Here is an 18,505-nt window from a genome sequence, read left to right on the forward strand (position 1 = left end):
CATTTTTTCCTCAGAATTGAGTGATTCCATAATTTATTCCCTGTGCTTGTTCTATAAATCTAACTGTTACTGGCCACCACAATTATTTTTCTTGATTTCTTTTAGTGTTTCTTAAAGCCAGAAAGTTGCCATTTGAAATGCTTTTAGATTTTGGCCATGTCTACGATCTGCTTTTTTTCTACAACAATAAACAACTGAAGGAACATCCTCAGGGACTGGTGATTCCATAATTTTTGCCAGGGTTGTATAAGAAAAAATAACTGATAGTTCCCAACCCCACCTACCAATTTGAACGATTTCATGTTCAAAAATAGACTGACTCTGTTCAGACTGACCCCTCGGGCAGTGTCATCAGCTCATATCAATGAAGGAGAAAAATTACCTGTTTGCACAATTTTATAACAAACTATTAAACATGATTTTTTTTTCCAAAATTTTCCATCTTTTTTTGTTTGTGTAGCAAAAAATAAAAATTCCAGCTGTGATTAAATACCACCAAAAGAAAGCTATTTGTGGGAAAAAATGATAAAAACTTAATTTGGGTACAGTGCTGTATGATCACGCAATTGTCATTCAAAGTGTGACAGCACTAAAAGCTGAAAATTGGTCTGGGCAGGAGGGGGGTTTAAGTGCCCAGTAAGCAAGTGGTTAAGATGGACATCCTTCCTAGATTTCTTTATATTTTTCAAACAATTCCAATCAGGGTTCCTTGCTTAGATTGACCCAATCTATATTACTAAAATATATTTGGCCTAGATTCCCGGCTAGACTCAGATATTAAATCTTAGTGAAGAGAAGAGATGCTGGCGGCACAGGCCTGCCACACCTAGAATTATACCATGCGGCAGCTTTACTTAGTAGGGTGTTACTGCCTATACCACTGACTTCTCTCCCATGGCTTCTTCCTATTGATCGGCCACGTTCAACACAAGTAACGCCTTTGATTTAATCTCTGTTATATGTATGGGAAAAATTTATCACAACATACAATGCATCTTTACGCCCAGGGCCATTGACTCCAATATTGGGTAACCCAAGTTTTCCACCGGGAATGCCAGAAAAAAGTTTTCTTTGCTGGCAACCACTACATCCTTCGCCTATTTGTCATTCATGTACAGATAGAGGCTTGAAAACTATGAGCGAGCTTAGTTCCCGCTCTCACCTGAAGGCAGGTGAATGGTTTCAATACTATCAACTACGCAATTTCTATAAGGAGCTGAATAGTCTAAGTATCTGGAGGGACTTAACTCAGTTTGAGATGTGCCTGACTCAAAATGTCCTCATGCATTATCTAAAACGTACGGTATTTTATTATCGTACACATTTCCAGATCGCCCTTACTATGGCCGAGACTGGGAGCGAGAATTAGGTAAAAATTTGTCCAAGGTGACAAGGTGTTCTACCTCACCATTAAAATAACTTTGTTGTCTTATTCACAGCAACGTAACTATAAGATTATGACCAGATGGTATCGCTGTCCAGTCTTACTAAATAAAATAAATCCAGCATTGTCTGACCTATGCTGGAGATGCTGTGAATCGAGAGGCACATTATTAGATCTATGGTGGTCGGGGGCGTGTCTAGGATGGCGACGGGAGAGGACACTCAGTAATAGAGCTCCTGGAGTCCGGCCATTAATCCTTCTAATAACCCGGTGCCAGTGTGGTGAGACTGCAGAGCGGGTGTGTGAGTGACTGGAGGGGGCTCCGGGTCATGCCCAGCGGCAAACCTAGACGATCCAAGTCAGTAGCAGCACACTCAGACGGGGCACGGAGCAGAGGCCAGGCCGCCATTACAGCGCACATGGCTTCCCAAACAGAGGTGGCGGACTCTCCTCCAGCCACGGTTGCTGATCTGACTGCCGCCATGCAAATCATCGCTACGGGACAGACCGCGCTGATGGACAAAATCGATCACATCCAGACCAACGTGGACTTTATCCGCAGAGATCTTGACTCCTTCTGCGGCCGCATGGCGGAGGTGGAGCAGCGGGTCTCGGGGGACAGAAGACACGGTGGGGACCACTCTGGAGACCTACACACCCTAAAGGCAAGAGTGAAAGCCCTGGAGAATCGTGCGTTCCGGTGAGTCATGGGTCTCTATACTTTGATCCTTGAGGGAGGTGGCTTTGGGGTCTGAGGATGAAATGACACATATGGTGTTCAATGCTGAAAGACACTTGCAAGATGGACCCCATCCCTATCCCTGTCTGCGGGAAGGTCCCTCCTCTCCCCTCCTTCCTATTACTTATCCGACAGATATGCCCTTTGTACAAGTGGAGGAGGTTGAGAGGTTATGCTGCATACCCTGTGCTGCTCTATGTTTCGATGGAGGGATGTGATTTTTTGAAAGTTGCAGTTTGCTTTGCAGTTCCCAAATGTTATGTTTGCAACTAAAGTTTGTTTGCCCCCAGCCTAGGCTGGGAGACTGCACTGGTCCTTTACATTCCGGACTCTTTAACCTAGTCCATGTACTGTACTTCAGAGGACGGGACTCCGGTGCCTTCTTGCTCATGTTACCTCCACAGAGGCCTGTTGCCTTCAATCATTTTGAGGAAAAAGCTCCCTCCAGTTGGGGTGGGGGGTGGCGGGGAAGTTGGGTTTTTTGTTTTATACACAAGTCTACATTTAAAAGTCAGTTTAACCAATGTATCATATGCTGGGTATTGTGCATAAAGAGGGAGCTACAGGTTGGTACAAATGGCGTGACGGTGGGCGGTCCATTGGTTATGGTAGTGTATAATATCATTTTTGCAATGTTGTTGTGGTTCAATGTCTGTGTAAAATTGTGTCCTGGAACACCCGGGGCCTAAATTCTAAAATCAAACGGTCATTGGTGTTCCAGTTCTTACAGAGTCAATCCCCTCATATATGTATACTCCAGGAGACGCATCTGGTGGGAGGGAAAACGATGAGTCTCCGTAGACCGTGGGTAGGCCACGCATACCACTCCACATTCTCTAACATGGCGAGAGGGGTGAGTGTGTTGGTGCATAAGTAACTCCCCTTTCGATTGTTAGCACTAGATGTAGATCCTAATGGGCGATACGTAATTATCATGCTTATATTATGAACCTGGAGCTTGTTATTGTGGGATTGTATATCCCCCCGCTTCAATCACCTTCCTGTACCAGTTGGTCTAAAAAATTTCACAATATGCCACTGATAACGTTCTGCTGTTGGGAGACTTTAACATGGTCCCGGACCCTGCGATGGATACATTGTCCCAGTCATCAGGCTCTGCTACTGACCTTAAGGCATGGGCCGAGGCGTTTAATTTCACTGATGTATGGCGGTGGAGACACCCCCATATGAAGGCCTTTACTTGCCACTCAGCCACTTATAAAACATTCTCCAGGATAGACCTGGTTTACTCTGGGGGACTGGTCCTGTCTAGGGTTAAAGACATTACTGTCCTCCCCAGGGGAATCTCAGTTCATGCCCCGGTCTCCCTACAGCTTGAACTGGGGTGCCCTGCTTCGGAAGGTTTATGGCGACTTTCTAGATTCTGGCTGTCTGACTCGAGGGTAGATGTCCCAGGCAAGGCTGATATGATTTGAAACACCTGGAAAGGGACAGTCCTATCCCGGATATTTGGGATGTATTTAAGGCTTGTATGAAAGGCAAGTTCCAGGGACATATCGGTAATGTCCGCAAAGGAGTACGCAGGGAACTCGAGGGGGCGGAGGCCAGGGCTGGAGTGCTGGAGGCTGCTTATGTTAGAGACCGTACCCCACAGGCTTATTCATCCTTACAGGAAGCCTTAAGGGATGTCTCCCTCATACGTACGTCCATTAGAAAACTGCACCTCCTGCATCAGAGTCAGAGAATCTTTGAACAAGGGGAGAGAAGCGGTCGTTTATTGGCCTGGTTGTCAAGAGAGTACTCCTCCCCAGTGTCTATATCCCGAATCCAGTCTCCCAACGGGGAAATCCTAACGGACTCTTCCCACATTAATGATAAATTTGCAGCTTATTATCAAGATCTTTATAGCTCTAGAGCGAGGTTCACTGAACCAGAATTGCAGGCATATCTGGAAGGGGTGGACTTGTCATGCCTTACAGAAACCACCAAGGAGAGATTGGATAGCCCCCTCACCCTTAAAGAAATTCAATTGGCAGTCAAATCCCTGCAGAGTGGGAAGACGCCGGGACCTGACGGATACCCGGCGGAATTCTACAAGCAATACGCGGAGGATCTCTTGCCCATGTATCAGGAGATGTTGCTAAAAGCCCTTGAATGCGGAGCCCTCCCCCCCTCTATGTCGGAGGCGATGATTGTTGTCCTCCCTAAGCCCAGCAAAAATCCTGAACTGTGTTCCTCATACCGGCCAATTTCACTTTTAAATGTGGATTTAAAAATACTTGCGAAAGTGGCCAGTCGCCTAAATTCAGTGATAACAGCCCTGGTTCATCCCGACCAGTCGGGGTTCATGCCAGGCAGAGGGACAGACATAAATATTTGCAGACTCCTAACACATTTGGATGTTGCACCGAGGGACAGTCCAGGGGTGGTGGTGTTTGATTCAGTTGAATGGGAGTACCTCTGGGCTGTCCTTATGAAGTTTGGATTTGGGCCAACATTTATTGGATGGCTGCGTCTGATGTATGCCTCCCCCAAAGCCAAAGTGCGTACTAATAACTCACTTTCGAGAGAATTCCCACTGGGCAGGAGTACCTGGCAAGGGTGCCCATTGTCACCTGGGCTGTTTGCCCTAGCTGTGGAACCCTTGGCATCGAGAATTCGGGCTGAGCCTGCAATTCGGGGTATTCAGATGGGAGTGGTGGAGGAGAAAATATCCTTGTATGCGGATGACACTATCCTGTACTTGAATGATATCTCCTCCTCACTCCCTGCGGCCTTGAAATTGGTCGATGAATTTGGCTCTTACTCAGGTGTCAGGGTTAACTGAGGAAAATCCCTGATCTATCCCCTAAATGCTACCAGGCCTAGACCACCCATCCAGAGTCAGCTAGTTTGGGTCGACAGCTTTAAGTACCTAGGGATCAGTATGGGGGGACCGGTGGGCAAGTATATGGATCTCAATCTAAACCCCTTGTTGGCGCAGTTCTCGAAGAAGTGTGCAGACTGGAGGTCACTCCCTCTGACACCAGTAGGGAGAGTAAATTTACTCAAGATGGTTTTCCTCCCGAAATTTCCCTATCTATTTAGGAATAGCCCAATACAGATCCCGGCCTCTTACTTTGCTAAATTAAAAACCATATAGTCAGTTCCTTTCTGTGGTTGGGAAAAGTGCCAAGATTGGCGCTGTCCACACTACAGCTACCGGTGGGCCAAGGGAGGCTAGCCCTCCCCAATTTCCTGGTATATTACTGGGCAGCCATATTGGTAATAGCCAGGTGGTGGTTCTCGCAACCTAGGGACAACCGGGCTGTGACCCTAGAGGCTGCAATATTAGGATCATATGCCGCTCTCAGTAATCTGGTATTCCGTGGAACTAGGGCCTATCCCAATTTGACGACCCTAATGCGCACTACCATCACCCTCTGGCATAAGGCAAGGGCAAGTTATCGTTCCTTAGAAAAATTCTCCCCTCATACACCTCTTTGGGGCAATCCTAATCTCCCTCATCTGCGTAGTGTACCGGACCCACAGGTCTGGGCAGCTAAAGATATAGTGGGACTTAAACATTTGGTGACGGGGGGTAGGCTGATGACATTCCCGGAACTTAAAGAAAAATACGGATTGCCCAATTGGATGTTTTTCCGCTTTTTGCAGGTGCGACATGCATTTCAACATCAGTTCCCTGGTGGTATCACCCTTGAGTCAGACCCTGTGGAAAGATTACTGACCCCCCCCCCCCCCCCCCCCCGGTGATACTATGTTAAAGGACTTCGCAGTTTCTATCAAGAATTTGATAATTAAATAAATATCTACGGATAATGCAGTTACCTGTAAGATGACTTCTGTAACCATGCTACGTTTATGCTTTTTCCTCTCTTTATATAATGTAGTGTAAACTGACTTGTATATTTTGGTTGCAATAAACTTACTTTGTTTAAAAAAAGAAAAAAAAAAAAAAAAAAGAAGATCTATGGTGGGCTTGTTCAAAAATAAAACCATTTTGGTCGGCTATATTTAAACTCAGTCATGTGGTCACTGGTAAAATTTGTCAGGAGATTCCTGAGGTAGCGCTTCTCTTTTTAATTCCTGGGTCAATTAAATCAATTAAAAAAGGGAATATTTCGATTTTTTTTGATGGCAGGAAGAGCCTTAGTTCCAAGACATTGGAAATCCCAAACAACACCAACAATACGGGAATGGGTAGTAGAGATGAATCATATAATGCGCATGGAAGAGCTGGTATGTACAGCAAATAACGGTGAATGAAACTTCTGGAAAGTCTAGGCCCCGTGGGTGGAGTTGCTGGAGTCTCCTCAGATGTTATCTTTTATGTAATTGTTGGGATCCTGTCTGTTCGATGCTATATTTAATTTTTTTTTCTCTTTCCCCCTTTTTTTTTTCCCTTTCTGTTAGTGGGTTGTTTGTTTTTGTTTGGTGTTTTTTGTTTATGTCATGTTTATTTTTTTGCGTGCATATATGTATACAGAAATGGGCATTGATAGCGAATATATCGGCACCTTATATTTAGGCAAATTTTAATTTTCTATTTTGTGAAAATACAAGTGGGAATGGGAAATATAAAATCTGGTTATTTAAGAAGTCACCACACTGGGTATACGCAAGGGTTTACAACCACTTTAACCACCTCCCACCCAGCAACTGCACATAAACAGCCGGGTGCTCCTCTCCTTGTTCTTCAGAAACATCCCTCAGAACGAGTGCTCGCAGCGCGGCCACGAGGAGCACTGAGGCTCGATCCTGTGATCATTATGATCACAGAATCCAACTGAGCAGAGATCGAGATATTGGCGCTGTGACTGGCCCTCCCGATCACATGACGACTGTGTCCAATCACAGCCGTCACAATGTAAACAGAGAAGCTTGTCTATGTGACAGTTCTCCCCACCGAGCTCAGTGAGAGCTCAGTGCGGGGGGAACGAAGACTGCAGATCTGTGCAGCTCTCTGTGTGAGGATGATTTACACAGAGAGGCGTTACAGATCACCCCACACACAGTACACCAAGCCCCACTGATACCCGTCCCCATAAAACATCTGTCTGTCCTCCATCACTGCTAACCTCAAACACCGATTTGGGTTATTTTTACCAAAGAAATGTCGCAGCATCATTTTTGGCCAAAATGTATTAAGAGAAATTACTTATTTTCAAAATTTTATTACAAACTAAGAAAAATGCATTTTTTTGGAAAATTTTCTGCATTTTTTTATTTGTAGTGTAAAAAATAAAAACCCCAGCAGTGATTACATACCACCAAAAGAAAGCTCTGTGTGTGAAAAAAAATTTTAAAAATGTCATTTCGGTACAGTGTTACATGACCACGCAATTCTCATTCAAAGTTTGACATCGCTGAAAGCTGAAAATTGGTCTGGGGGTGAAAAGGGGTGGGGTGAAAGTGTCCAGTATTGAAGTGGTTAAGATACAATCAAGCTACATCAACACAGCTATGGGGTAAAAAAATATGTTCATTAATACACATCTATATTTAATTAAAAAAAAAAAAGCGCAGTGCTGAGTTTATATAGTGTTTGAGAGGAATGAAAATACCTTTCAGGCTTTTATTGCTGTCTTTGCCTCCGATTAACGCTCCCATTTGTCAGGTTTACCATCAAAACCAAAAAAAGGAAATAAAATCCCAAATCTTGAGTTGCCCCGAGAACAGTAATATAGGGGAAATCTTCCAATGGGGACATTAGTTCTGTGACCCTGGTAAGAGGGCATTTTCTTAATTTGGAGAGATTTCATCTCATTTCCTGTTTTGCCTATGGGGCAGGGAGAAATTAAGGGAAATATCCCCAATGGCACACAGAAAAATAAAATTCTAATGGGGAGGGGGTTATAAACCTTCGTTTACTTTTTTTCCCCAAAACTTAAAAAAGGTTTGCCTTTAGTTCTACTTTAATTTTAAACTTCATAATCAATGAACATCACTTACCCTTCTAGCCGTACGTCAGGTAGAGTTCTGTTCAGTGCTATCATCTCACTGGCCATTAAATTGAACTGATTGATTTTAAACTTTTCCCTCATCTGCTCTTGGTCCTCTTTAGGAACAACAACAGGCTTCCCCATTTCTCCTGGACCTTCGTGTGGTTTCTGAACACCAGGACCTTAAAGAAAAATGAATTTGTTTTCTTGAACATGAAATCAACACCACAGTAAATGTTTAAACAATACCATTTATTTTCCTATACAGTGTGTTTAAAAATGTTTGCTTAAAATAATGTAATAAACAACTAAGCTAAATGTGGAAGAAAAAGGGCCCATTTTTACAATCAAAAAAAAAAAAAAAAAAAAAGGAAAAATTATTTTTTCCTATACCAGCCATCAAATGTAGTGTGTGTGAATATATATACAGCAGGCAAAAGTAGTATTGAACATGTCACCATTTTTCTAGGTAAATATATTTCTAAAAGGTGCTATTGACAAGAAATTTTCACCACGTCAGTAACAACCCATGCAATCCATACATTCAAAGAAACCAAAACAAATAAGTTCGGGTGGGGACAGAGGTGCAGGCACCAGAACAGAGTAGATGGGTGACACTCAAGAAGGGTAGAGGGGATAGTGTCAGGGAGGCCAGTCCTGGGCTGAAACATCCCAATAAATAAGCTGTGTTGCGCGATGTTGGAGAAAGCAGTCAGGAACCAGAATTGCTGGAGCAGAGGGACACCCCTAGCTGCCAGGGGAAAAACTCCTCCAGTGAGGAAAAGGGTAAATCCAAGGGAAAGGAAAGAGACTCTGGTGGTAAGGGAATCTATTAGAAAGACAGAGAGGGCAATCTGTCAAAAAGACCTGTAGTGCGGAACTGTATGTTGTTTACCGGGCGCTCGGGTTTGGCACATTATGAATCTGGTGGACAGATTATTGGGTGGAGCTGGAGAAGTCCCAGCTGTCATGGTACACGTTGGCACCAATGACAAAGTCGGGGAGGATGGAGTGTCCTAAAAATGATTTTAGGGTCCTAGGAGCTAAATTGAGGAATAGGACCTCCAAGGTAGTATTCTCAGAAATACGGTACCTCGGGCCACACCAGAGAGGCAGCGGGAAATTAGGGAAGTTAACAAGTGGCTGAGGAGCTGGTGTAAAAAGGAGGGGTTTGGGATCCTGGAGAACCGGGCCAACTTCTGAGTCAGTTACCGGCTCTTTAGCAGGGACGGACTGCATCTAAATGGGGAGGGTGCAGCTCGGCTGGGAGAGAGGATGGTTGAAAAGTTTGAGCGGCTTTTAAATGGGTGATAGGGGGGAGGGTCCAGATGTAGAGATAGCCAGCGTGAAAAAAGGCTCAGAGGGTAGTATTGGGGACAGGGTGACTAGAGTACCTAAACCTAAGACCTGTATTTGCCAATGATACTAAGCTAAGCAGGGCAATAACTTCTCCGCAGGATGTGGAAACCTTGCAAATGAATGGGGTGGGCTACTGGGCTACTACATGGCAAATGAGGTTCGATGTAGAAAAATGTAAAATAATGCATTTGGGTGGCAAAAATATGAATGCAATATATACACTGGGGGAGAACCTCTGGGGGAATTTAGGATGGAAAAGGACCTGGGGGTCCTAGTAAATGATAGGCTCAGCAATGGCATGCAATGCCAAGCTGCTGCTAACAAAGCAACCACAATATTGGTATGCATTAAAAAGAGGATTCATTCCAGAGATAAAACGATAATTCTCCCGCTCTACAAGACTGATACGGCCGCACCTAGAGTATGCTGTCCAGTTCTGGGCACCAGTCCTCAGGAAGGATGTACTGGAAATGGAGCGAGTACAAAGAAGGGCAACAAAGAAGGGTCTGGAGGATATTAGGTATGAGAAAAGGTTGCGAGCACTGAACTTAAACCTTTCTGCAGAAGAGACGCTTGAGAGGGGGATATGATTTCAATTTACAAATACCGTACTGGTGACCCCACAATAGGGATAAAACTTTTTTGCGGAAGGGAGTTTAACAAGACTCGTGTCCACATATTAAAATTAGAAGAAAAAAGGTTTAACCTTAAAAACTGTATAGAGGGTTCTTTACTGTAAGAGGGGCAAGGATGTGGAATTCCCTTCCACAGGCAGTGGTCTCAGCAGGGTGCAACGATTCCAGAAGCTGGATAACTTTGGAGATGTTTCAACTGTTGGAGAAGAGAACTATGAAGGACATTACCTTAATTAAGCCGAGTATCTGTTTAGTTTACTTATTGCATACATTTTGTACATGCTTATTTTGCTAGAAAGGATAATTGGCTTGTGCATGTTGTAGGCATATTTTGTAAGCTATGAATGGTGTTGTATTGTGTAGCCTACAGTTGTATGTGTTGTATTTTTTCTATTTAGCAAAGCATTGATACAGTGAAGTCTAAGCTTCTTTGGTTTTACCAAAAGAACCTTTTATCAGACGGAAAGCAAAACAGTGTTTTAGCATACTAAATAAATAAAAGGTATTGGCCAGTGCATTCCAATGGGCAATAAAATTTAAAAGAGCAAATAAAAATCCTGGGTGGCTTAACTCCAATGTAAAAATGTATAAAAAGCAAAGAATTTTCCTTCAAAAAAATACAAGGCTGAGGGGTCATTGTCAGCATTCCAACTTTACAAAGAATGCAATAAGAGATGTAAGGGTGCAATCAGGGTGGCCAACATAGAACATAGTTACATGGTTAGTAAGGTTGAATAAAGACACCAGTCCATCCAGTTCAACCTGAGTGAGTGTGCGTGTCTACAATTATCCCTATTTATTTAAGGTATCCATATAGCGCCGACAATTTATGCATCGCTCCACACATACATTGCACACTCATGATCCCTACCCTCAAGGAGCACACAATCCAAGGTCCCCAAACTCACATTCATATACTAGGGCCAATTTTGGACAGAAGCCAATTAACCCACCAGCATGTCTTTGGAGTGTGGGAGGAAACCGGAGTACCCGGAGGAAACCCACGCAGGCACAGGGAGAACATGCAAACTCCAGGCAGGTAGTGTCGACCCTTTTTGCTGCTAGGCGGGAGTGCTACCCACTACACCACTGTGCCACCCAACATGAAAGGCACATAGCAGAGGAGAGTAAAAAAAATTCCAAGGAATTCTTTAAGTATGTAAATAGTAATAAAGGGAGGCCAGAACATATTGGCCCCATAAGGGATGACGAAGGGAATCTGGTTAAAAAGGGCGGAGAGATGAAATGGCAAAAGTGATTGCGCATACAAGCTTTGAATCCCTGTCATTACAAAATTAATATAAGAGCTGTATCAGTAAAGCTAAAATGGCTGTAAAAATTCTGAAAAACATTAAGGAAATTGTGTTTTATTGTTTTTTCTTATTTTTTTCTTTCCCAAGAAATAAAAGTATGCTACCAAAAGAAAACCAAATTGGTTTCTATAAACAGTTACAAAGATGCATAAAAGCAGTTAACCAGTTACTGACCTCCCTATAGCAATTTTACGCTACAGGGCGGCTCTCCTGTACAGAATCACACATTATATATATATATATATATATATATATATATATATATATATATATATATATATATATATATATATATAGATAGATATCTATAGATATCTATCTATATAGATAGATATATATCTATAGATATCTATCTATATATATATACACATACACACACACACACACACACATATACATATATATATATATATATATATATATATATACACATATACATATACACACACGTGAGTCTAGACTTTCGCCTGTCGAGGACCGGCGGGCCGCTTCTGCTGTGATTATTCACTGCAAAAACCAATCTGCAGATGCCAAGCACTGGATGTCCATTGGCACCCCGCCGATCGCTGGGCAGAGACACAGAACATGGCTCTGCCTATGTAAACAAGACAGGGCTTTGTTCTGACAGGGGGGAAGGGATGAATTTTGTGTCCCTACAAAGCCATCTTTTCCCCTAGTAAAAAGCACCTCACAGTTTACAAAAACACTGACTAGGCACACATTTAACCCTTTGATTGCCCTGGATGTTTAACCCCCTCTCAGCCAGTTTAATTAGTACAGTGACAGTGCATATTTTTAGCACAAATTACTGTATTAGTGTCGCTGGTTCCTGCAATGTGTCAAAAGTGTCAGTGTCTGATTGCCAGCCGCAATATCGCAGACCCCCTATAAGTCGCTGATTGCCACTATTACTAGTAGAAAAGAAAAACTCCAATATATATCCCATAGTTTGCAGATGCCATAACGTTTGCGCAAACAAATCAATATACGCTTATTGGGACTTTTTTTATAAAAAATATGTAGCACAATACATATTGGCATAAATTTATAAAGAAATCTGATTTTTAAAATGTTTTATTAGATATGTTTTATAGTAAAAAAATCATTAAAGTAACAAGTGCTGTATCGCAAAAAATGTCCTGGTCATGAAGGGGGCTAAATCTTCTGGAGGTTAAGCGGTTAAAATGTATTCGCTGTTAAATCTACACACTGAAGAGCTATACAGTATATTATCAACATTGTGTACATACAGTGTATAAAAGATCTTTCTTAGTATACGAAAAAGATTGCTATTGGTCATTAAAAGAACCCTTTGAGCAAGATATAACAACTGTTTAATGAGTCAACAAATTCCTTTGCCCCTGTGACAAAGTCAGAAGTGACTACACGGCAATTATATGCTGAGGCTGGGATGGTGACCTGATGCGTAATGAATGAAGGAGCGGTGAGATCGCAGCACAGTGCCACCTGGCATGACGTATACAATAACATTAAGGCTGGTCGAATTTGTATCTGATGTACATGCAATATAATTTCTAATAAATTAGTTACCTCAAGTGATTTTCCACTATCGGAGGCTCTGTCTTCACTTTTTATTCCTACATGTGGAGTGTGAGGACAGGCATTTGAATGGAGTTGGCATCTATTAGCAGTTCTTCAATTTAACTCCTGAGTGTATTTTGACAAACACAAGAGTATATGGCAACAACATCTGGGGAGCTTGTTTCCTAAGGGAGTGAAGTAGCACTTACCACTGTGGTGGAGGTATTGGTGGTTTAACATCAGTTTTTTGCACTTAACTTTCACATTCAAGAGTACTGTCATTCATGTTCTGTGGGGAATTGCAAGATCTCTTCACACTTTTTTCATTTTAATTTATGGACATTAACCCTTTCATGGCTAAGCCCATTTCTGACATTTGTTGCTTGCAAGTTAAAATACGTATTTTTTGCTAGAAAATTACTTAGAACCCCCAAACATTATATATATATTTTTAGTAGAGAATCTACAAAATAACATGGCAGTCGTTGCAATATTTTATGTCACACTGTATTTGCGCAGCGGTCTTTCAAACACAATATTTTGGGAAAAAAGTAGTGAATTAAAAAAAAAAAAAACCTAAACAGTAAACTTAGCCCAAATGTTTGTATAATGTGAAGGATGTTATGCCGAGTAAATAGATACCCAACATGTCATGCTTTGAAATTGCACACACTCGTAGAATAGCAACAAACTACGGTACCTAAAAATCTCCATAGGCGGTGCTTTAAAAAAAATAAATAATGGTTACCAGGTTAGAGTCACATAAGAGGTCTAATGCTAGAATTATTGTGCTCGCTCTGACGATCGTGGCGATACTCACATGTGTGATCTGAACACCGTTTACATATACAGGCGTGACTTACGTGTGCGTTTTCTTTGCTGCGCGAGTTTGCGGGGACAGGGGCGCTTTAAAAAAAATTGTTTTTTTTTCCTATTTATCTTTTTTTTTTTACATTGCCACTTATAGAAAAAAAAATGATCACTTATTGCTGTCACAAGCAAATGTAAACATCCCTTGTGACAGTAATAGGTGGTGACAGGTACTCTTTATGGAGGGATCGGGGGTCTAAAAAGACCCCAAATCCCTCCTTTTCGAAGTACTCAAATCGCCAAAAATGGCGATTCTGAATACTGTCTTTTTAAACCAGCGCCATTGGCAGCCGTAAACCAGAAGTGACGTCACTTCAGTGTTTACAGAAAGACGACTGTAATGAAGCAGTTTCCGGCTTCGTTACAGTCTCTTTCTAGCCTGCGGAAGTGCCGTATCATGTCTCGGGTCTCCCGGTGGGTCGGGAGGCCAGTAAGAGCAGCAGAAGGCGGGGGGGGGGGATAGGGTAACGTCCCCTGTCAATCAAATCCTGTGAGGCGGGAGCAATAGGGTGTGGGTGGGTGTGTGTGTGTGTGTATGCGTGTAGGCACGCGTCTACAGATGCACACAGCCCAGCTTGGGAGCGCTCTTACACGAGTGCCCCCTTTAGCAGAGAGCTTGCTATGGGGGCACTTGAAGTAGAGGAGGAAAGGGGAGCGATGGCTAGAGATCCTAGAAGAGGAAGTATGGGGAGGCTCTATCCAACACCACTGCACAGACCAGGTAAGTAGAACTCTTTTTTTTGTATGAAAAATAAAAAATATTCTTTAGATGTAAAGGGACAAGTACCATACTTTACGGCTGTACCTTACCATAGCTGATCAATGAAATGTAATGTAATGTGTCCTGAAAGTTAAAGCGGAACTAAACCCATCAATTTAACATAAAAAAAAAAAGTTAAAATTTCCAGCAAGCCGCAAATGCTAACTGTCACACTGGTTTGTGCTCTCAACCAAACTGTCAAACCATCAAATGGCTGGGGTCATAACTGATCATATGTGCAACACCATAGCAGTTGCAGCTCAAACAGAGGAGAAGATGGCAGCTTCCTTTGCTGAAAAGGATATGAGGTTTTTTTTTTTTTTTTTTAAACAAAAAGTTTTTATTAGAAAAGATAGGTATACAATTAGTAGCATTACAGTTCCAAACAGTGCATTGCATCCTCATCACACAAAAATATATCAATAAGAAACGTCAGACATTTACAGTATGTGCTAACTTTTACATCATCCCTAACATACTGGTCTTTAAACAGCATTAACAACTAGTAATCTATCCATGTTCAGATCCACCGGGGCAAGCCCCGGGAACATCCAACCACGGTGCTCATATATTCTCATATTTAAGTGAACTACCCCTATGTTGGTATATAAACTTCTCCATGCGCAATATCTCCCCTGTATTATGAAGCCACTCACTAGTTGTTTGGGGATTCTCCGATTTCCAATAAATCCTGATCTATTTCCGGGCTTGAAATAGAACTCTGAATGGCGTCTCTAGTATACATTTCTCAATCACATTCTTCCAAAGCCCCCAACAGGCAAGCTCTTGGGTCTAGCGGTAGTGAAATCTTGAACACTGAATTAACAGTATCCACCACTCGGGTCCAATAAGTGTGCAGTTTGGGGCAACGCCATAAGAGATGAATACGGTCCCCATGATCACGTTTACAGTGAGTGCATGTGGATTCTGGCTGCTGGTTCATCAACTGGAGTCTGTGAGGTGTATAGTATATCCACAATATGTACAGCTGAGTCAGCCTTTGTGAAACGTTCAAGGGGCACGAACCCACCGCCTGAAACACCTCCTCCCCCCGTCCAGCTGGCCCACATCCTTCTCCCACTTTTCCCAGATTCTCAAGGGGGGCTTCTCCAAATAGGATTGTAATATGGCATAGCATTGTGAAATGAAACCCTTAGATCAGTGGTCATCAACCCTGTCCTCAGGGCCCACTAACAGGCCAGGTTTTATGTATTACCTTGGGGAAATGCAGACTAGACTACTGCAATCACTGAGCAGCAAATGATATCATCTGTGATGTATTTCAGTTATCTTGCAAACCTTGCCTGTTAGTGGGCCCTGAGGACAGGGTTGATGACCACTGCCTTAGAAGATTCAGCATCCCTGACGAGACTAAACACTGGGGTTGGGGATAAGTGCCATTCCGAGGACCTTCTCTTCACTATGACAGCATGTTGAAGTTGTATATAGTAAAACTGCATTGAAGTAGGTAGATTGTACTCTGCCTGCAAATCCGCAAAGGTCCGAAGCATCCCATTCTGGAATACGTGCTTAAGGTGTGTAATCCTGTATGCTTTCCACTTAGTCCCAGATTGCAGCTTGGCTAATTCAGTATAAGTGGCGTTCAGCCAGATAGGGCTGTAATCAGTGTAGCCGTCTGCCCTCTGGAGGTATTTGGATTTGTTCCACACCTTCTGGATGAGACTATAGGTCGGAAATTTTTTATGGGGTTTTGTAAAGGCTTGAGCCTCCAAAGCCATTGGAATGGGTCCTCTGCATACAGTATGAAGCATTACCGCCTGCGAAGAAGTGTACATCTTGTGTTCTGCTTCCTCATCTGCCCTGAAGATTTTACTGTCAAACTCCTGGTAATCCAGGGCACCATGAATCAACACACTGACACCCCCCTGGAATAAGAGGTGTGTAGAGTGGTGTGCTTTCCCCACCCAGGAGTATCTTAAACAATTCACCGTCTCAGCTGTTAAATATGTTTCATGAAAATAAAATATCCCAAGGTTAAATTTTTAAAGACACTAAGATCATAGTACGTTTGAGAGGTGAATGGATTGCCCCCGATATTCCATGATACTATGGGTACCTTTGCCATGGGACACGGTAAGTCAGTAAGAGTAGGGTATGCAAAAGTGAACAAAAGGAACCGTGCGGCTATGGAAGGCTGCGGACGTCTCTTGAAACTGTTGTACTGTTGAAAATGCTGGAAGAACCCCGGCTGAAGAAATAAAGGTTCTCAAAAACTGTAAACCAAACTTGCCAATCAGCGGTATACACTGACAACAGGGCAGAAGCAGTCGTTATACCGACACTCGCTTCAACTTGAGCATTGTCAGGTAGTGTAGATCAAACATAGTAGTGGTGTAGCTCTCATCTTAATCTGCAAAAATATTATGTCCCCCAGCCAGAGAACATCTGTGGAACAAGTGGGTGGAAGACCCAGGTATATTTCTTAAGCATTAAAGATGGGTTATAACTTTAGGTAGCAAACAGTGGAGCCTGGAAGCTGAGTCAATCTTCCTCTCCCCCATGCCCTCGCTGCTTTAAGGCCTGCTCATTATGATGCAGCCAAGATGAGCCATCTTTTGCCAACAAAAAATTGTGCTTGGCCTTTCACAGTAACCCGGAGCTTGGCAGGATATTTCTCTGTCCCGGTAGAAGTAATTTCGCCAATATGGATCTGGGCGGGCCACTTGGTTATGGAGGGCGAGACGGCACTCTATGAGTGCGTTTCACTGCAAAAAAAAAAAAAAAGGGCGAGAAGACATATTTGCCAAATACTTTAAGTAACCAATTTTCCACGAAAGTTGTGGGGTCCTTGCCTTCCACCCTCTCAGGAAGACCCACGATGCGAACATTATTTCGTCTGAGACAATTCTCCATGTCTTCAGCTCTACCATTAGCTTCCTTTGCCATCTGGTATGCAGTGTTGGCATCTCTTGCTATAGGGGGTAATTGGTCTTCCATTTCAGGGACTCTGCTTTCAACAGCTGTGGTTCTCTCCCGGATTTTTTGTAAATCCTGGCGCAACAGCAACACATCCTCTCTTAATCCCCCAAACTGCTCTTTTAGTTTTCACAGATGCAGTGCAGTTGTTCACCGCCCTGAGTAAATCTGCTAGGGTAGACTGAGGCATGTCCTGAGTGTCTAAGCTGTGCTGGGCCAGAGACATAGGCTCAGCCTGATCATCCTCTTCCTCCCCATAGTTAACAGCTAAGATGGCTGCCTGTGCCTACATACCAGAATGATTCTGTGCAGTGTTCAAAGTGTGAGCTGTCCGATTATTGCCCGGCTGCCCAGATATTTATTAGTGTAATATAGCATGTCCCTGGGGATTTCCTTTCCCTGGGTCTTTGGTGGCTTGTGCGATTCGGGTCCCAGGTCCTTCATCTTGTCAGCACCACGAGGAGTCCCCTTCACAGTGAATGTTGCGGTGCCATCTTGGAGTTTGGGGCCCGAAGCTTCAGTCTGTCCTCTACGGGTCATTCCCCTAATGCAGGGGGCCGGCAGAGGTTCCATAGTGATCCCGGGATCAGTAATCAGCTGCATATAGTGGTAAAAAAAAAAAAATGGTACGTGGGCTGGGGGAGGATCAATCACGGATCATCTGTGGGAGCTGTGTCTTCTCACATGCCGGTCCTGGCCACGCCCCAGGATATGAGGATTTAGTTTCTCTTTAAAACAAGCTCATGGTTGAATCAGCTGCCATGCTCTGACTTTATTATACTGTGTCCTCTGTAAAGTCAATTGATTGTTATTGGGTGGCTGTGCAGCTACAAAAAAATCAAGAGAAAATATTGCCACTCCCTACTACTTCACCTCTAGAAGAGAAAAACGACAAGAGTTGAAATCCAGTTATGGATTTACTCTGGATTTACTCCAGGTATGGAGTTACTCTGATCCATCCAATATAAGTAGGCTTGTGCCATACCTGGCTGATCCCAGTGGAACTTGGGATCCTGAAGGTAGTGGGAATCACTGTAGTAGACACTGCTACTACAGCAGTGCC

The 18,505-nt window shown here is 43.2% G+C and overlaps 1 protein-coding gene across 2 annotated transcripts in view; it reads right to left on the reverse strand.

The window, feature by feature from the left end:
• GALNT1 (polypeptide N-acetylgalactosaminyltransferase 1) overlaps positions 1-18,505 on the reverse strand; it is a 481,701-nt gene that overhangs the window by 306,083 nt on the left and 157,113 nt on the right. For both annotated transcript variants that reach the window (XM_073630779.1, XM_073630780.1), the window contains exon 3: positions 8,037-8,208. In XM_073630779.1, coding sequence (XP_073486880.1) covers positions 8,037-8,208 — 172 coding nt within the window. The remainder of the gene's footprint in view (positions 1-8,036; positions 8,209-18,505) is intronic.

Source organism: Aquarana catesbeiana, linkage group LG05 (genome assembly GCF_042186555.1).
Source record: "Aquarana catesbeiana isolate 2022-GZ linkage group LG05, ASM4218655v1, whole genome shotgun sequence".
Classification (NCBI taxonomy): Eukaryota; Metazoa; Chordata; class Amphibia; order Anura; family Ranidae; genus Aquarana; species Aquarana catesbeiana.